Source organism: Uloborus diversus, chromosome 5 (genome assembly GCF_026930045.1).
Source record: "Uloborus diversus isolate 005 chromosome 5, Udiv.v.3.1, whole genome shotgun sequence".
NCBI classification, from domain to species: Eukaryota; Metazoa; Arthropoda; class Arachnida; order Araneae; family Uloboridae; genus Uloborus; species Uloborus diversus.
In genome coordinates this window covers 179946594-179968169 of record NC_072735.1, presented here as the reverse complement: position 1 = coordinate 179968169, position 21576 = coordinate 179946594, and the positions used below count along the sequence as shown (strand labels likewise).

The 21576-nt window shown below is 32.7% G+C and overlaps 1 protein-coding gene across 1 annotated transcript in view; it reads left to right on the top strand.

The window, feature by feature from the left end:
• Nucleotides 1-5505: 5505 nt before the first annotated feature.
• Nucleotides 5506-21576, top strand: part of LOC129222194 (ubiquinone biosynthesis monooxygenase COQ6, mitochondrial-like) — a 38040-nt gene continuing 21969 nt past the window's right edge. The window contains exons 1-7 of the mRNA XM_054856665.1: nt 5506-5687; nt 6820-6954; nt 7758-7816; nt 9107-9349; nt 15243-15350; nt 19354-19416; nt 19583-19690. Coding sequence (XP_054712640.1) covers nt 5522-5687; nt 6820-6954; nt 7758-7816; nt 9107-9349; nt 15243-15350; nt 19354-19416; nt 19583-19690 — 882 coding nt within the window. The 5' untranslated portion in view covers nt 5506-5521. The remainder of the gene's footprint in view (nt 5688-6819; nt 6955-7757; nt 7817-9106; nt 9350-15242; nt 15351-19353; nt 19417-19582; nt 19691-21576) is intronic.

The window sequence follows — 21576 nt, the reverse complement described above, 5'->3', positions numbered from 1 at the left end:
CGGTAACGGATAACTAAAGTAAAAGTTTTAGAAATAAGTAAATTTTTTTACGAACCAAACTTGCTCTCAAAATCCTTTGTTTGAATCATCAAAATGAATTTCAATTTCATTATAACTTCAAAAGGATTTTTAATGACAGCTAAAACGTGTTGCAAATGACTCCATCATTTTTCAGTCCTGTTGCCTCGAAACTGGAGAAAAAATAAATAGATTGCCAGTGCCTACAAGTTACAACGCGCGAATCCCTTTTATTCACAAAGCCATAAAAAAGGAAGTGGTAGGTGTGGTATAATCCTCAGTTACCCTAAAGCAAAAATTATGGAAAAGAATTCCAGGAAACAATCCCGACCCTTCAGCCTTAGGCTTCACTCTCGGAAAAATACCTCTCTCTTTGCATCTTCGAATGAAAAACAGCTGTTTACGTTCGGAAAACTCCTTTTGCCGTCCCGTCCCAAGTAGTGTTCCTGTACTGGTCCCTGTCACCCCCCCCCCCCCGTACCCTGTACACAGATGGCCGTGAAATGGTTATCGGCTATCATCAATGAAAGGGCTAATGAGGTGGGGTGCTAATCGATTGCTTAGTCTGGCGCCGAGTGCGTGGTCGGCCGGTCCACAAGGGAAGAAAAAGAAGGCTTTCGTCATATAACAGTCGACAGTTTTTTTTTTTTTTTTTTAAAGAAGGCAAGGGTCTTCCTAAGATTTTTACGAAGATTTGAAATCCGTTTACAAAAATGAGTGAACCAATTTTAGATTTTCCAGTGTCGCTAAGTGGTTTGATTTCACATCTTCTAGGCGACAGATTTTTTTCACTAGTTTTTTTAAGGAAGCAAAAAAAAAAAATTTTCTTTTCTTTTTTTTTAGTACTATTCAATTGAAAGATTTAATGCGGCCCAAACCGAGGCGGCCCACCGGGCATTTGCCCGGCTGCCCGCCGGCCCCATCCGCCACTGTTTGGGAGCCACTGTAATTATGCATCTCAGAATACCATAGATTGCAATGTTCTGTGTCAGAGCTGCTTGTTCTGCGATCTTACTAGTTAGTCGGCTCATTCTGACCTGTAGCTCATTCTGCTATTTAACCCCAATGCAATGTTTTAAAATGAAATCTTTATTAGGAAATACTGTAGCAATGCGTATTTTCACAAATTATGACGTTTCTTTTTCATTAAATTCCGCATACATAGTAAAAAAGCTTTGACCAAGCTTCCAAGCAGCAACGCTTTAACTTAAGAATTATTCCACGTAAACATTATCAGCCGGTTCAATGGATGTCAACAGCTATGAAACGATTGTTAAAAACGTATTTTTATTACGTTAAAAATATGAAAATAAAAAATTTAGAAAGAAAACCATGACTTTCTTTTCTACTCAACTTCGAATCAAGATATTTTAGTATTTTAACCATGGAATATTTTCTTGTTCATTCCTGCTGTTTTTTTTTTTTTTTTTTCATTTTGCAATTCCATTGTCGTAGAATGAAACAATATGGTTGACTGTCCCACGGACTATCTGTTTTAGGAATTGCTCAGAATGTGTTAGACATCGTAAAAGTAGCCTAAACCATAAATTGAACAAACAATATGAATCAAATTTTATTTTGGCGTCTATGTCCCTAGTATCTGCAAATATACCTTATACAGCGCAACCTCTCTGAGCAGCCACCCCTTCGTTCCGCAAAATTTCGGCCGTTCAAAATGGGTATCCGCTTTAAAGGGTTTTCGTTACAGTTGCAATGTTATTCTATATTACGCAATATAAGTTAGTGTAATACATAGAATGAAATTTGAGACTGTTCTAAAATGGAAATAGTATATTATTTAATTATTGTTTACATTTTTTCGAAGAAAAGATACAATTTGGGAATAAAGTTTCCAATTTTCAAAACTTATGCATAAGTTTTCAAAAACGAACTATTCTCAAAAGGGGTCCCACTTACCCCAACCAACTCTACTTTACACGTTTAAAAACATAATATACTTCCTACACAATAGGTGAAACAGCAACTTTTTAGCTATTTGCATTTTATGGCAGTAGCTATGTTTGAATGATAGGTATAAGTAGACCAGTTTTAACACAAATAATGTATGATTCAAAATAAATTTAACGTTTAAAATTTAAAAAAAGGTTCATAAGAATTTTTATTTTGAACTTTTGGTGCAAGTCTAGTGGCATAGTCCATAATAAATTTTTATCATAAAATGTCTGTACATGTACATTGTGCATAGTAATCTACAATTTTTCCCCCAGTCTCTTCTCCCCCTTTTTTCAAGCAGTTTTCAAGTATAATTTTCTCTTTTTTTAAACTGAAAACTGTCACACATGATGATAGAAGTCTTACAATGACAATTAGAAATCCTTCAGAACAAATTTTGACTATCAACCGCTAGGTTTCAAATCTAGCTGCTCTGCCCCCCCCCCCTTCCCCCAGCTACTACCACCAATCCTTCAACTATATACTTCTAGGAAACAGTGGTACCCCTATTTCCTATTATTATATGTTTCATATTTTTTAGAAGAAAAAATCTTAAAATTTGGCAGTTTTCTATGTTTATCAGCTTTTAGAGTCTACAAAAGTTCTGAAATAGATTTAATTGGGGTGAATAAGGCAATTGTTAAAACTTGATCATAAACCAGCCTGAACTGATGAACCTTTTAGCTTACTCTTAAAATTAGCATTAGTTCTCTAAATATTCAATAAATTCATAAGATTCATAAATAGGTTATAACGTTTAGATAAGATGCGATTTTGTTTGACGCTTTGCTTAATCTGGGGGGTGCCCCTCCTTCTAAAGGAAAAGAGCACCCCCCTCTAAATGTCACGTAGTGTTCCCCCCCCCCCTTATCAAGAGCTCCACAAAATTGAGAAAAATACTCCTAAAAACAACCCCCATACAAATTTCAATGGATCAGTCTGTGGCATGACCCTCCCCCCCCCCTTTGGTGGGCACCCCTGGCTTAATAATAAGGTTTCCATCATCATGTACATTTTTAGTGTAAAATAATGTGTTAAACAATTACTTTACTTAATAAGTTTACTTAATTACTTTACTTAAAGTAATGGTGTATAAGAAAAAATGCAATTTTTTATATATACTTTTTACCGAACTGTAATTTTGGAATAAAAGCAATATTGCAAGAATAATCTATGTAGTTTAGCCAGTTGAAGTTAAGATTGTATAATGCAGTGCAGTTAAATTTAGAGCAATACATTCTAAAAATTCAAATTTAATTAATAAAAATAAAATCAACTGATTTTAATCAATGATTTTTGTTAAAACAATTTCTTGATTTAAATCAACGGGTTTTTTTTCTAAATTACTTAATTTAAATCATGATTTTAATCATAATTTAAATCAAGCTGATTAAAATCAACGAACACTGCTTAACATTAAGTAAGATTGTCAAGCAGTTAACAATAAGTATTAACAAAATCGAAAGCGTTGTACGGTTCCAAATTATGAACACATTGAGAATTAAAAAATGATAACAATTAGAATTATAAAAAATGTTGCTCATATTTTAATATTTTGTTGTCAGTCAAGAACTTTTTTCTTTTTAACGTTTTCTTAAATTAGTCAAGTGCATGCTGGGTAAAGTGACATAGTTCAATTCGTTTACTTATTCAATCATTTTAAGTATTAATTCATTAAATAACTAACAATTGCCTTATTCACCCCAATTGGATTTATTTCAGAACTTTAGTCGACTCTGAGCTGATAAGAAAATTGTCAAATTTTAAGAATTTATCTTGAAAAAAGTATAAAAATTATGATTCTAGGAAATATAGTAGCACCAATGTTTCCTAGAAGTATAAATGAATGATTGGTGGTAGTAGCTGGGGAAGGGGGGGGGGGGGGCAGACCAGCTAGAGTTGAAACCTAGTAGTAACGAAATTTGTACGAAAGGATTTCTAATTGTCATTGTAAAACTTCTATTATCATGTGTGACAGTTTTCTTTTTATAAAAAGAGAAAATTCTGTTTGAAAACTGCGTGAAAAAGGGGAGAGAAGGGACTTAGAAAACATTCTAGATTGCTATGCACAATGTACAAACATTTTATGATAAAAATTTACTATGAACTATGCGTCTGGACTTGCACTAAAAGATCAATAATGATAATTGGTATCTACAAATGTTTCAAGACTGAAAAAAAATCTAAATAAAAAAATCCGAATTTTTTGATTTAAAAAAAGTTAAAAAATCACAATCCCCGATGTTAAGTAGTCATTTCTAACCTTTATCATTATCACAAACTATTTGCATATAGAACTTCAACATAGAAAATGGGTTTCACATATGAGAGTCTTGCACAGTAAAATATTTGAGTGCTTTTGTCTGTAGTTGATGTAAAACTTAAACTCATATTTTTAACTGATATGTTCATCACTAAATTTGCTGTAAACGAATTTGAATTGTATATATATATATTTTTTTTCATTCAAAAATTTTCGTTGTTCACTTTTAATTAACAGACATTTTTCAGCACCATTTTCATTTTTAAAAAATATGATTATCAACAAACTAATTTAATAACTTTTTTTCTATTGTAAGAAGTTATTTTTCACCTGTCATTAATTCATATGAATGCTAATTGTAAAAAGTAAATGAATAGAAAAAAAATAATTCTATTAATGCTTTTTTTTTTTTTCATTTCTAAAATACTTTTTAGTGAAGTTGACTGAATACTTTCATCAGTTGAGGTTACATGAACTTTTTTGTTCAGAAGATTAATTTTACATCCTCCAAATATATCAAATACCAATTCCCAAGAACGTTCAATATTTGCAATTTTTTCGTCCGATTTTAAATTACTGTTTTCATGAATCGTAGCTATTACATTAACTATTTCATGTGAATGCGCAATTTACTTACTTATTCAGAATAACGCAAATGAAAAAAAAAAAAAAAAAACCTTTAATAATGCTCTACCTTATTCTTGTCTATTTGAATAATTTTACTATTACTAACAATTGCAGACGATTTGAATTTTATCATGTTAAAATATTACTGAATTTGAAAATTTATTTATTCACCCATTTATACCAAGAGTAGCCAAAAATAATGCATTCTTCTTCTCTTTCCTTTATAAGATTGCACCATCTAATGTAAATAATCATGCATGTAAATGAAAAAGTATTTTTTCATTTTTTTCCACCGTAAACAAAATTATTAGCCTTTTTAATTATTCGAATATTTATATTTTTGCTAATTATAAAGAATAAATGAATACTAAAAAAAAAGAAGGAGGACCTCCATTAATAAGGCTTTGCAACCTTATTTTTATAATAATTATTGATCGATATTCATACATTTATCCACTAGATGGCAGCATAAACGATAAGAAAATCGTACAGGAAAGCGAAAATATTGCACTATTTCACCCTGACGCTTTCAGAATCTTTCGGTCTCTAACCGAACGTTACAACGCGAGTTCAAAACTTTAAATGTGAATTCCATTGCATGTCTTTCGCTGTTTAACCACTCGATAAAAATAGGTGTATATTTCATATAATCTTTCAAATATGAACATTTTCCGACCAATAAAAACGCTGAAAAACTTTTTCGAACTGAGCTCTAAGAGATTGCTGTGTGTGCGAGCTGAAAATGCTCAGAAATTGGAAGAAACGATATGGGACGTTGTAATATCCGGTGGCGGTATGGTTGGATGTTCTATGGCTTGTTCCTTGGGTATGTATTGGAAAAATTTAAACCTATAATTGGACGTGTTTAAAAACAAAAAAACCCATTTAATGCTATATGTTATGTAATATATATATTTTCACTTGAGATGTTATCAGTAAATAAATTTTATTGTGCTCTCACTGGACGGAAACTTATTTGGAAGGAATTTTTCAATGTTCATCCCACACACACAATATTTGGCAGGAATTTTCACCTTGGGGGAGGGGAAGGGGTCATGGCACAGACTGTGCCATTACAATTTTTAGAGGGGGGGGGGGGGTGTCAGGGGTAGTTTTCTCGTTTTGGAGAAGGGGGAGGTCTTTGCAATATTTAGGGAGGGTCTGACCTTGCTGTTAGGGGGAAGGGCACTCCTGTATTTGGGCAGGCACTGGAAGCTCAGTATTTGGACACATAAAATTTCCAGTAATGTAATGCAACCTTAAAAATAAAAGCTGAACTCAAAACTTCTTAGTTTTGAGAATAACCCAAAGATTCGAGGCTGTGCTTTAAAATGAGTGACATTGTTTCATTATTTTCAAAAACAGGTAATTCGTTTGTGATATCCAGAGACTGCAGTTTCATCTTTGCTGTGTGTTCATCAAGCTAGAATAGCTTTTACCTTCAACTTACGAGTTGAACGGCACCAGTGCATGCAGACTCTCTCTGGTGTGCTAAATTAATTTTAACTACCAGTTTGTGGGTAATGTCAGCTTCAATGAGAAAACATTTGTCTCCAGCTCGGTTAATGCCTATTCCAGACTGATGAGACCAGACAAGGTCAAAACTACTTTCTCATTACTGGGCTGTTGGTATTTTGCATTTGTTTGTGTTTTCACACTTAACAAAATACTAATACTTCAAAATTTCTCTGTGTAGTGTCCCATACCTTACACTAAGTACTGTGGAAAGACCCATAGTCAATTTTCTGCGATTTGGCTCTGAAAAAATCTACAACATATCGAGTGAGACACGATCCAAGCAAAATAATGATTTGATCACTGTCTGTTAAGTTAAGAAATATTTCTTGTGTAAGTGCTTGTTTTAATTCTTACCGTTAGTTATTTTTTTAACTTCACACCATTTTTCCAAATGTATACATACCGTATCCTTGTTTATAACATGCTTTTATTCTTTTTAGGATCATCTGAAATTTTATCAGAGAAAAAAATCCTCTTATTAGAAACAAGTGAAAAGACTCAATACAATATAGATCCTAGCAAATATTCCAACAGAGTATGTGCTTTAAACCCAAACACAAGAAATTTATTCAGTGGTAAGTATGAAAGTTTTTACCATAGACGGATTTAGGACTGAACGCCTAAAATGAGTCTCACCAGTAGAGCAGTTAAGTTACTGTCTCCAGTTCAGCTTTGTTAAAATAAAGCAAATCCGTGCATGTCAAACTTTGCCAAAAAATATTATCAAATTATCATGCTGTGGCACAAGTTTCATTGTTGGTGACGTCAGAGCATTACTTATAGGCAGCTAGTGCACCAAAAAAGTGGGGGGGGGGGTCAAAAGAAGTGTGCAGGGTTAGGGGTTTAGGGAGCGTGCCCCCCTGAAGCTGTTCCCCCCCCCCCATAAAATTGGGCTTTGTTAAAGGATTTTAACTTTGCTCCTCCTATGACCTCCAAAAAAGGGCACGATGTCCTCAAAATTGGGACGGATAGGCACAGTATCCTTTTCCTTTTCAATTCAAAGTTCGACTTTTAAGAAATATGATGAGGTTTGTCCATTTATTTGGAATTTTTAGATTTACACTTTGTGAAATAAATGAATCCAATCTATAAAATTAAAACTGTTTTTCGATCAATCATTACTTTTTAACTCTGAAAAATGAGGGGGCAAGGCCCCTTTACTTTTGAAAGTGAGGTGTCAGTTGCCCCCCTTGCTCCCCCCCCTATACAAGCCACTTGGGGCATTACTTGATCAGGGAATATGCTATTATATATTGTCGCCTTAGAAGAACAGTAAGATTTCCTCGTGTTATTTCTGGGATTAGATATCATACTGTTGCTCTGAGGCGACAAAATATGAGGACATATTCAAATACACGTATTTTATTTTATTTTACAGGATTTCATGCGTGGGACAAAATCTGCAATACTAGAATGAAGGAAGTTAGGAAACTCATGGTAAGTAAATAAACATGCATCCGCTATGTCCATAGGTTGGAAATCTAGTAAGTGATGATTTAATGTTGAAATAAATTATTTCAAACCTAATTAAACGTGTACAAGTATAGGAAACAATAACCTTTTATGCCCATAAAAATAATGTCATTTTTGTTCTTAGTTCTAAAAGTTTGCTAGATACTAGCTCATAATAGAGAAAAAATAAAATGCAATTTTTTTTTTTCAATAATTACAAAAACATCAATTTTATTAATTGATTCTGATAAATACATAACTGAATCATTAATATTAAAAAAAAAAAAAAACTATGAACCAAACACATGGAAATATGAATTTATTTTTCTTTTCTGTTGATCAGTAAAATTATTTTGATATGGATCTATAATTCATTTTCTAAAAGTATTCTTAGAACCAACTCCAAATAAATTATGTGGAGAAAAGGTCAAAATATATCTCTACTTTGTTTTCAGTGTAACTGTAATTTAGTCAATCTTTGGAAATGTTTAAATGCAAAAATTGTTCAAAAAGTGATTAAGTTTGAAGGGGGGGGGGGGGGCAAATCATGTGGCTTTCTGAATTTAGTTATTGTTTCCTAGTAAAGTAAAGATATCTTTTTCAAAAAAAAAATGTTGATTCACTGTGTAGAGTATGGGATGTACGTTACCGGCATTGTAGTCAATGTGGTTCAAGATAAAAAAGAGCCCTAAGAGTCAGGGACTCTTAACAATGGAAAATAAAAATTCCCCTTATTTCTAAAAATCCATGATGCATTAACATAGTTTGCCTAACATTTTTTCGTTAACATTGCAAAAATTGTAAAAGAATGCAATTTCATGAAGTTTTTTTTTTTTTTTTTTTTTCAAATTTCTAGTTCTTTCTTTTATCTTTGCTGTTTTTGCTCGCATTGTATCTGCTCTTTCCAGAATAAAATTTCCGAAAAAAAGAGAGAGAGAGAGAAAGAAAATTATGGGAAAGAGAAAAATATACTATGAATCATGCTATCATGTACAAGATGAATTACATCTTTTTTTTTTCCTCGAAGAATCACTTCTAATACAAAAGCAAAGTTTTAATCACAATAATTGATAAATATCTAAATTCATTTTGAACAATTATTAGTTAGTTGCATAAGTATAAGTATTTGCAGTTTGGCAGCAATTTCAATACTTGTTTATTATAACAGGAAAATTCAGTATTAAAAAGCAATCATTTTTGTTTTCAAACCACTGCTATATTTGTTACTGTTCCTTTAACTAGATCTTTCTTTTAATCACTTCTTTTCATGCACAGGTATGGGAATCTTGTTCAGATGCCCGCATTTCTTTCGAGCATGCCGGAATGATGGACAACGTGGCTTACATAGTTGAAAATGATGTTATTCTTAAAGCGTTGTATGAAAGATTAGACGAGTTGACTGCCAGAGTCGAGGTCATCAAAGGATCGAAAGCCGTCGATTACGTCTTTCCGACCGAAGACACCGATTTGGTGAACATTCAAACAGACAAAGGTTTAACTCTTAAAACTAGACTTTTGGTGAGTATTGGGAGATTTAATTGCATTAATTAGTTTTAACCACAGCTTAACTTGCATGGGAGCTCATGGTATCTGAGCTCTTGTATTTTTTTTTTTTTTTTTTTCAATTTTGGTGATATTATACATACAGTCGAACCTGTATAAGTCAAAACCTGCGTATATCAAAAAACTGCATATCTCGATTTTTTTTAATTTCCCAGCACTTTCAATTAATTTCTCATGAATTTTTCCCTGCTTTTCTTGAATACTTAGTACGTAAAACCTCTATTTCTCGAAGTTCAGATTTTGCTGCTACGGAAATTTGAAGTGCAACCTTGTTTTCTTTTCATGGTTTAAAGAACATAAAAAGGCAGGAGATGATCCCTAAAATAAGAAATAATAGAGGATAATACCCAGCCTCGGGGGTTGGGGAGAGGGGGAGGGGACAGAGAGGGGGAATGCAAGATGTAAACACTGACTGGCCCACAATACTACGAGGGTTGGGAGAGATGAAACGTGTCTCTTCAAGTTGACAAACTGGACACGTGGTGCTATTATTTCTCCTGCACAGGAAAACAGGGTAATGGAAACAGTAGAGGGTGAGAAGGAAGAATCAAAAGAATTCTTCGTTATCATTTTCCTTGAAATTGCTGTACCTCGCGCCTAATTGTGGAAGAAGACCAGAGTTCTTGAATGTGAAATTGTGTTCGGTGTGTTTTTTTTTCTTGTTGCTCTTCTGAGATTTTCACACTGCTGCATTATTCCTGAGTGTTTTTAGCCAAATATGGCGTCTGTGAAAAGAAAATTCTTCCTATAGAAGAGAAAAGAAAAATTTTGGACTTTCTGGATCAAAACCCTCTGATGAAAAAAGTTGACGTTGCTAAGAAATTTAATATCTCGCCAAGCACTCTATCCACAATAATAAAAAACAAAACTTCGTTGGAGACGGACAATAAAAATGTTAAAAAAGTAAGAAAATGTACTTTTACTAATTTAGACGAATGTTTGACTTTGTGGTTTAAACAGTGTCATGAAAAAGAAATTCCTGTCAGCGGATTGATGCTGCAAGATAAAGCTTCGGAGTTTGCAAAAAAACTTGGATATTCCGACTTTAAAGCAAGCAATGGTTGGCTAGAGAGTTTTAAATGTTTTTCGAAAGATCTGTGGCGAAAGCACAGCAGTACCACAAAGCATTTGCGACAAATGGATAACCAATGAGCTCCCTTCACTTCTGAAAAATTTTAATCCTATTGACGTTTATAATGCTGACGAAACAGGACTTTTTTATCAATGCTTGCCAAACAAAACGGCCGTTTTTAAAGGTGAAGAATGCAGGAGGAAAACAGAGCAAATTAAGAGTAACTGTTGTTTTAGCTGCTAATCAAGATGGAAGTGAGAAACTTCCACCTTTGATGATTGGGCGTTCTGCTAATCCCAGATGTTTTTCTAAAATAAAATCTTTCCCGATAGCGTACAAATCAAATCAGAAAGCCTGAATGACTAGCAATATTTTCGGCGAATGGTTTGAAAAGGATTGACAGGTTGATGGGCCTAAAAAAAAGAAAGATTTTACTTTTTATTGACAATTGTGCTGCACATACAAAACTGCCACCTCTAAAGAATGTTAGTGTTGAATTTCTGCCGGCAAACACCACTTCAAAACTGCAACCCCTTGACCAAGGGGTAATACGAAGTTTTAAAGCGAGTTACAGGAAAGAACTTGTGAAAAAGTTATTGAGGGGCATTGACGAAGGAAACACCATTCAAAAAATCCACGTCTTAGATGCGATGAGAATGATAGATTACGTTTGGAGAAAACGGACGAAGAGATCATTAATGAAGTTCATGTCAATTCTGAAGACAACGATGATGAAACAGAACCGACAGAAATTCCCAAAGTCAATAAAAAAGATGCTGAAAAAACAATTTAAACTCTTAGAAACTTTCTTGAAGCACAGGACGGTATTAGTGAGAAAGGTTTTTCAGCCATTGCAAAATTAAAAATAATTGTAGATGAAACGAAAACTGTCAATCATCAAACTTTATTAACAGCTTTTTTTCATTGAGGTATATACATGGTATTGCATTAAATCATAATGAATTATTCATTTAATTAATGTGTTTATTTATTTTATTTTCAGTATATTATATTTCTATTCAGTTCACTGACAGTGTGCGCATTGCTTGTGAACAACTTATTGTCACTAGATTAAAATACAAAAATCAAAACCTCCATATCTCGAAACCTGTCTTTCTCGAATTTTTTTTCTGAACTCTCGACATTCGAGATAGACAGGTTCGACTGTATTAGGAGGAATTTGGGTGATTTATGTATTAAACACCCGTTATGAGACCATATCGCTTCTATTATATATCATATTGCTACGACCATATCGCTATTTCTATTGCATGAAATACAGCGCTGGTTTTAACTAAAAAGAAAAAAAAAAGAAATAGATTTTCAAACCTTCTGGATGCCAATTTTTAAGTGCTTAACTAAATGTAATCTTATTTCAAACAATGGTCTATATATTTTTTTAAGGAATAGGATTTTTATATATGTAAAAAACAATTACCCAGCTTAATGGCAAAGTTTGAGCTCAAGGTTTTAGTAGGTGATGGTTTCAAGTATAGTGTAACTTTGATTTAACAATACCCAATTTAATGATTTCCTCAATTTAATGATACATTTCACTGTTTCGGATTCGACTGCATTAAATATCTATGCTCCTGGATTTTTAACGATAACTTTTTCAGTCCCATGACAATCGTTAAATTGAGGTTATACTGTACTTACCTATTGGATTGCGAAATTTTCAGTGTAAATACAGTAGGCCCTTGTTTTACCAGAGGGTTACGTTCCACGGAAATGCCGTGTAAATTGAGACCTAATACTAATGTTAAAATTGGGGTTTGGTTCCCTAGATTACAAAACACTTCATTCTAGTGATGACTAATTGTATGATTAGTTTAATGTGTACTTATATCGACTTATAGGCGCAACATTCATAAAGAAAAACATAAATTAATTTCGTGTTCTGTTTATAAAGAGGAGCTGGCTATGATAGTCTTTTGGCAGTCAGTAAGAATTTTTCTCTGTAAATCTTTGCAGAGCATTAACGCATCCATGATCACTTGTTGTCATTTTCATGATAGAATCTTCCTTCACTAACAAATCAGAAAGATCATTTCTATTTTCTAGGAATGGCTCAAATTTTTCATTGTGTTTTTGGTTGTGGCATCACTGCTGTCGGCATCCTCGTTGGTTTTGGTTTCCTTTGTCACTCCTAAAGTCTCTTCTTCCTAGTGATCTCTAAATTACGTGATTTAATGACTTTATTTCTGGAAAGAGCTCTGGAACCAATCGCATAAAATGTTTCCAGTGGCCCAAGTTTGATTATTAGCACGCCAATGCAGATGATTATGCATAATCTGCAATCTTTAGAAGTTTGGACTTTGAAAGAGGGGAAAATGTTATCTGTTTGCATTTCCGCATTCGCGTAAAACCGAAACTCACCCACATAAAAACCCGCATAAAGGTATCAAATCTTAAACCGCATAAAATGAGGGTCTACTGTACTTTGTTCTATTTTCTTGTAAGACATTCAGGAAGTACTAATTCAAATTGACAAAACTGTGCATTACTTACTTAAATTCAGTAATGTATGTTACAACGTTAAAATTGTCAGAACTTAAAAAATATATAAATAAATTATCAACAACATATTTTTAGTTTTCTGCATGTGAAATTCTCACTTTTTATAAAAGAATATTTCAAGCTTATTAGTTATGTGTTGTAGTGCTCAATAATTATATTAGCTGACATGCTCGGGCCATATAAAAATTCAAAGTGAGCATGCATCTTTAATTCCTTTTACAAAAAAGGAAGTATTGTATTCGCGAAAAAAATTTCATTCAAAAATCGGTCTTAATTTCCATTTTGCTTGCCCTTGAATGTATGTTGAGTTTATTTTTCAACCTGACCACACTTGGATATATGCCTAGGAAGGTACATACACCCGAAATATCTACTTTGACGATCCCCGAGTTAGTTACAACGTTTTTCTCGTGACGTTTGTATGTACGTATGTATGTGCGTATGTCGCATAACTCAAGAACGGAATGTCCTAGAAAGTTAAAATTTGGTATTTAGACTCCTAGTGGGGTCTAGTTGTGCACCTCCCTTTTTGGTTGCATTCCGATGCTCCAAAGGGGGTCTTTTGCCTCTTTTTGGGTGGAAATCATTGTTAATTTCGATGCAAACTCAAGTGGTGTTATAATTTGGTGGACACTTGGTGATATATCGCCCGTCTTTTGGTCGCCAAGTTTTGTCGCCAATTCGGCGACAAATCTGGCAATTTTTTTTTTTTAAATTTTTTTTAAAAATCTAATTTCAGTTTGGCCACTGATGGTGATATTTAGAGAGTAAACTATTGAATCATATTAAAACTGCCATTAATGAAAAAATGACATTAAATTGGAGTAAAAGGAAGTCATGTGATGCACACATCAGCTCGTTTTTCTCTTACATGCCTGGCTGGGCATGGAAATAATTAATCAAAAAATCATTTCTAAGTACTAAATATGGTGCATTTCACTGAACAAATACCAGTATCTCACAGGTATGTGCCAAATTAGTGTATGAAGTGATCCCCTTTCTTCAGAAACTTTCTATTTGCTCCTTATATTCATACTCTAAATAAACATATGAGGCAGGGAGAAGCAAAGCGATGTAAGTGGACATTTTCAAGTTTTGAGTAAAACACGTTTAAAGATAATGTCCTAGGTAGGCTTTCATTGAATTTTTTCTGTAAATCACACCTTACAGCAGTCCCTACCGGGCTACTAGTACTATCTCTTGCCCTAAGACAGAGAAGAGGTTCCCCTACTATTTGTACTGCTTATCTCTAAATTTTGAATTTTGCTACTTATATATCCCTTTGCTTCTCACTGCCTCATTTCGTTAAGATTATCACAACAGGTTGACACATTGTTGCATGTGTATTACGTCTTCTAATTATTTATACATAAAATAAATTAAATAAACAATGTCAATGCAGTTGGTAAAAATTTTTTTAAAGACAGTTCTTGATTGATATGTCCTTAGTAGATGCGTATATATATATATATTGTAACGGATCCGGTGCGACTTCCACTTTCTTGAAAGGACGACACAGTTCGTGAGAAAAAAACAGGAAATTTATTTACACTATGTACAGGAAAGGTCATCAACAACTGCTAAATTAATCATCAGCAATTAAGCAAATATCACTCAACACCGTAAACTCAAGGTTACACACGTATTTACTTCCAAATACGCAAAAATACAGCTCAAAAGGCTTCACAAAGCAGAGCAATAAATGCTCTCCAGCGTTCCGCTGCAACGATTCACAAGCAAAAACTAATCCAAAACTGACTCATTCACAAGACGGCCGGTACTTTATACCGAGCGAAGAAATCGCTAGAAAATCCTACTAAGTTCTACACATTTCTCATATCTTCGTTTTATTCATTCACGAATCTTATCAATGAAAAATAGGGGGACCGTATACTTCAATCGAATGTACAGGAGCTGTATATTCATTACAAGAAACTATTTACAGATTACATTACTACAATAATTTTAGATGACAGATAATTTAATAAACGCCAAATTTAGCTAGATTACTACAAATTAATCACAAAAATAACTGATATTTACAGAATTTGTAACAATATATTAGGTATTTATTAATATGAAATTTCAAAAATGTTTGGGCAGCTAAAAGTTTGTATTCTTTTAGACAAGCCCTGATATGCAAGTCGTAAATCTACTTAGATTTGAAACATAGCCGCTTGATTGTTATTCAGCAGTTATTTACTGTATTTAATTCCTTCTTAATGTATATTAAGGAAATTTTTTCATTAATTTCAGATAGGAGCTGATGGTATCCATTCACTTGTAAGGAAAAAGATGAAAGTGAAATACGTCAGTTGGAATTATGATCAAAAGGGAATAGTTGCAACACTTAAGCTATCTGAAGTAAGTTATTATGTAATTGATTAGTTTTTGCACTACTAAACTGTTATACTTCAAGTCATTGTTAACATTTGTGTTTTGAACTTGTTTTAATCCATAAAAAATCTTTATTTGAATGTGATTTAGCATTACTGATAAGTGTTCGATCAGCTTACTTTTCATAACACATTTACTAATAATAACTAGCTGCATTGCCCGGTCTACCTTGAAAATAAAAGTTGTCAAGTGACGTATGTTCAATGATCAGGCTTAAATAAAAGAAAAAAATATCATGCAAAATTCCCCTTCCGAATAATGACAACAGATATTAAAATAATTTTAAGAAATTAGAATGAGAAAGATGGAAAGAAGCAAGGGATTCAAAAAACGTAACTGTGGAAATGCAAAATAAGACGTTTAACAACTTGAATGGAGATGAGATTTTTGGAACTTAGTTTAAAAAGGCCTGCAACTTTTTTTCCTTTTGAGATAGAAGCTTAGTTTTTCAACCATAGTTCAAGAGAGATCTGGAGTAATAAACGTCGCTCTTTCCCATGGTGTTAAAAAGAAGACTTTGGGACAATTCCTTCACTCTTTATTGATAGATTTAATGAAAAAAGAAGTTCCTAAATATCAGCTAAGCCTAAAAAAATGCAAATAGCTCCCACTGTAATTAAGTTAGAGCATTGAAACAAAATTGTGTAGAACGCAGAAAATTCAACCCTTTCCAATGGTATATAATATTAATGTGTAGAGAATTTTTCACCCCCATAAATTCAGGAATTTTTGTGAAAATTAGGCCTAAACTAGAATAAAAAATGAACTATTTATCGAATTTTTTTCAAACTGGTCTGCAAACCTTTCTGATGCTAAAAGAAAAACACTGCAACATTGGTAGTTCTCAAATTTTGTGCGTGCACACAGACAGACACTTTTTGGAGACTTCATTTTATACTATGTAGAGATAATAAAAGTATTAAGCAGTGAGTTACTGACCCTAAGCAAAGTCTAAGACAGAACTACCTGTAATATATCGACTGCCTGGTTATCATTTACAGATACTGCAGTTTTGTCCTTCATGTAGTTCTGCCTTAGACTTAGTTTGGGCAGGGGCGTAGCTAAGGGGGGGGTTTTGGGGACAACCCCCCCCCCCGAAAAGTTAGTCTCAAAAAAAAAGAGAAAAAGAAGAGAGAAGAGAAAGAAAAAAAAAAGAAGAAAAGGAAAAAATTCCAAGCGATTATATATATATATATATATATATATATATACATTATATATATATAATATATATATATATATATATATACATTATATATATATATATAATATATATATATATATATATATATATAATATATATATATATAATATATATATATATTACATATATATATATATATATATATATATATATATATATATATATATATATATATATATATAAGTAGTAACCCCCCCCCCCCGAAAGTCGGGTCTAGCTACGCCACAGAGTTTGGGGTCGGTAACTTATTGTTGAATACCTGAGCGTTACCTTCAATTTATGAGTTGAACTGCTCCATGATTGCAGACACCAGCTGGGGTATTGCTGCAAAAAGGGAACATTTCCTCATTTGCAATAAAATCACTAGCTCAGGGGGAAGCTAGTAAATATCTCTGAAAGAACTATGTGAAATTTGCTTTTCATTTCTTCACTCAAGAAACCTTTCTCCCCCAAAAAGGAAGTTTTATTTGGTCTTACTGCAAAATTATGCCTTGTAATTGATCTCATATATTTGAAAATTCAAATTTAAGTTACATGATATTTGACTTATTATATGCCAGATACAAAAAACAAAAAAAAGCTCTAAAATAATTTTATGCAAGGAAACTGAAGTGGAACCAGAATCTATGAAGCAGAAAAAAATGTTTTTGTTTTACTGGTTAAATGTTTTAACTACATTAAAATGTTTCCACATTCAGAACTTAAAAATAAACTAAGTTTAAGGTTAAGAGGCAAAAATTGTTTCAGAATTTTACATTTCAAGATCGTTATATTTACTACCAGCTGCATTGCCCGACTTTGCACGGTCTACCTCGAAAATAAAAGTTTTGTCAAGAGACGCATGTCCAACAACCAGGCTTCAATTAGAGGGGAAAGAAAATACTATAAAATTTCCCGTGAAAATAATCATTCTCAAAGAAAGAAAATGGCGAATCGAAATTTCCCGAAAAAATTAAATGCAACCCTCCATAAATACAACTAAGATCCTTAAAATAATAATAATAAAAAAAAAATAAGTCGACAAATAATAATTAAAAGGGGAAATTTTTACCTCAAAACCCCCAAAGCAAAATGCTTGATGATGTTCTGCAACTGCAATGGAAAATTATTTAACCAAAATTGTTCTGCAACTACTTCAAGCATTGTATACACAAGCAACCAACTTGACCTTTTCCACAAATCGAGAGCCCTAAATCAAAATCGTTTCATACGGGAGGTTTACTTTTTTTTTAATTTTAGTTTTTAAAATTTCACTATTGCTATGTATTTCTCTAGAACCTATACGGATTGAGATTCTCCAAAAATATTTTTTTGCTTTCTAAAATGCATGGAAATTTTTTTACAAAGATCCGAACCTAGGTGTCAAACCACATTTTTTTTTTTGGTTAATTTTACATGGCGTGAAGAGGCAATTAAAATAATGTTAATAAAGTAATGAATAAAATGAGTCAATGTTAGGATAGCATGCAATAAAACACTTCAAAACTTTCTAAATATAGTTGAAATATTTTTAGGATTCAAAAGGATTGAAATCTCAAACAAGGCACGCAATTTTCGGCGTTGGATCTCAAACAAGACACGCAATTTTCGGCGATGGATGTGTTTCAATGTTGGCATATTTCTAAAGCATATGTTTATGAAAAAATTGCAGTGGATGAAGATCGGTTGGGTAAAAATTTTAAAAGGAGAACCAAAAATGCTAGAAAAATCAATTCTTCTGAGATTTAGAATATGAAATTTCTGCAGAAAATCTGCGGAAACTGCTGATTTTCTACAAATATCTTCCAACGCAAGGTAGAATTTTGAGCAAAATTCTGCAGATTTCTTTAAGTTTAAAGTAAATCTAATGTTCCTGCAGATGACTAATCGAATTCAACATTTTTCGGGAGCTTTCCGCCGAATTATCGTAATTTCCAAGAATTTTAGATGTTCTTCTAATTTAAAGAAATCTGCAGAATTTTTGTCCGAAATTCTGTCCTGAGTTGGAAGATATTTGCAGAAAATCTGCAGTTTCTGCAGAAATCTGTAGAAATTCTGCAGAAAATTTGTCTAAGTTTTCCTCTTACATTTGAACAGAATTGTACTACAGCTCAGACATTGTTCTGTGACGTACATTGTAAATTTAGTAGTATTCTGCTTTGGGGCTCAAAACAAAAACAAAATTTTATTTAGTTATAGCCGATAAAAAAAAGTGGCAACTCTCTGAATGCTCAACTAAAATGAGATCGCGCAAACGATAATTTTCCGACTTAAACTTTCTATTCGATTACGCTTAGCAATGCTTTTAAATTTTTTCCTGGTGATTTTACAGCTTTTTTTTTGTGAAAAATTCAAAAGAAATGAATGAACTCTATGGGTGTTTTTCACGGGCTTTCGAATGGGATCTAAATTTAAAAAATAGGATAATTATTTCGGTTAGAAAGAGCCATTTAGCTCCATTTTTTGGCTGTAAAAAATTCAAACCGTTCAGTACTTTTTTGGCATTTGAAAACCCCCCTACGTTCTTTCTCGGGTGCTCGAGTATCTCCATGCCAAATTTGGTCCAGATCTGACAAAAACTGGATTTTTATAGGGAACATACGCAGGTATATTCTTTGTTTTATTTATATAGATACAGGTGCTGACTTATTATCAAAATATTAATGAATGAAGAAATTTTGATCAAACAAACTTTGTACATTGTTTAAGAATTTATTTGTATGTTTTGTTTTCAGTCTTTGATATACATTAAAGCTGTCACTAAAATGTTTAATTAAAAACTTTTAGCCCACAGAAAACATTGTTGCATGGCAGCGGTTCTTGCCCACTGGACCAATTGCATTGCTACCAGTAAGTTACCTGTTTTTTTCAACATTGTTATTAATTACAATAGAACTTTTTTACAGAAAAAAATTATAATTAACATCTTGTTGAGCCTGTATTTAATAATTTCTCAACAATTACCTGAAGGTGTTTATTTTGAGTATTTTTAAAATAACCTTTTTTTCTTTCATAGCTCACTGATGATTTGTGTTCCCTTGTGTGGACTGTTTCATTACCTATGTGTGATAAACTCCTAAATATGTCAGAAGAGGAATTTGTCGATGCCTTAAACTCAGCTTTAGTAAGTTTCCTCCCTAAGTTTTGTAAAGCGATGTTCCTTGTAGATTTTGTTTCAGAAATGAAAATATTGCTTCACAAAGCTGAATGTGTTAAAATTTGATCACCCACCTTAAATGAAAGTACATTCAAGGCTGTATTTAAGGGGTGGGTTTTTAGGGTTCAAACCCCCTCGAAAATTTTTCAAAAATGTTCCTAACAGTTCTTTTATTTTCCCTTTTCATTGCTGCATTACTACTTGTTTATTTATTACTTCCTTTTACAAAAAAGGAAGTATTCGCAAAAAAAATATATTTTAAGAATCGACCTTAATTTCCATTTTGCTCACCCCCAAATGAATGGTGAGTTTTTTTTGTTTTTTTTTTGACTCGAACACACGTGGATAAGTGCATAAGAACGTATAGACACGCGAAATATCCATTTTCACGATTCCTGAGTTAATTACAACAAGTTTTCTCGTGATGTTCGTATGTACATATGTATGTCGCATAACTCAAGAACGGTATGTCCTAGAAAGTTGAAATTTGGTACTTAGACTCCTAGTGGGATCTAGTTGGGAACTTCCCTTTTTGGTTGCATTCGAGTGTTTCTAAAGGGGTCTTTTGCCCCTTTTCGGCGGGAAATCATTGTTAATTTCGATGTAAACTCAAGTGGTGTTATAATTTGGTGTACACTTGGCGATATATCGCCAGTCTTTTGGTCGCCAAGTTTTATCACCAATTTGATGACAAATTTGGCGATTAAAATTTTTTTTTTTAAAATCTGGTTTCAATTTGGCCATTATTGGTGATATTTAGAGAGTAAACTATTGAATCACATTAAAATTGCAATTTTGTAATGTACGTTTTGCAAATGTCATTTCTTACAATGCAGTGTTTCCTTGAGATTTCAAATACTTAACGCTAACAAAAACATCAAAACTCTTTAAATTTGAGACTGCCAAACTCTATACTTAACATACTTCATAAGCGCCAAAAAAAATATATGAATATAGGAAGTACTCAAATGAGTGTCATAAGTACATACATCTGAGAGTGTTGTGAAGGTTTATAACAACACCCTAATTTTGTATAAGAATTTGACTCCATTATTTTATAAAAATCGACAAAACTTTATTTACATCACATATACTTCAAGAAGTCGTCATTTTTATTTTCTCAAGACCAAAATTCGTGGAACACGATCTCGTGCGTCTTTTTCACTTTTTTTAATTACGTGTTGCCATTCGGCAGTTTGTGTTAAATAGAAATAAAATAATTAAATTTAAGAATTAAAAGACATTAAAAATATGGATGAAAATATAATACTCGAGAATTATCATTCCGTGGTAATAATTTTGACTGAGAAGGGCACTTCACATCTACTCTTATGAGTTCTCAAAAAGACATTTAACAGGAGTAAAGTTATGTAGTGTACACATCAGATTTTTCTTCTTTATTTAATTGATACATCATCTTTTACATTTGCTTACATTAATGGCTTTAAAGCAGCCCCCTCCCCCTCATTTAATCTGTTCTAACAAAAATCAGTAGAATATATGTGAAATCAAATTTGATTGATCATATTAATTGCTTGAGAAATGTGTTTGGTAAAACCCTCTCCAAAGGAAAAGTCTGGTTATGGCCTTGATTACATTATGTATAGGCCTGAATGTTATCCTTATTATTTTTCAAAAAATTATACTCTTAAACTTGGTTTTTTGTTCTTATCGAGGACTGAAAAATAGTTGGAATATTTTTTTTACTACATCACTGTTTGCTGCAAATATTGCATTGTTTTTGTTTTAGCTTGACTTTCACAACATCTGTATCCCCTCGACTACTGTATTGGATTGCATCCCCAGAGATTTAATGTTTGTTTTGTGTTAAATGGTCCAAGAGTTTGACGCTA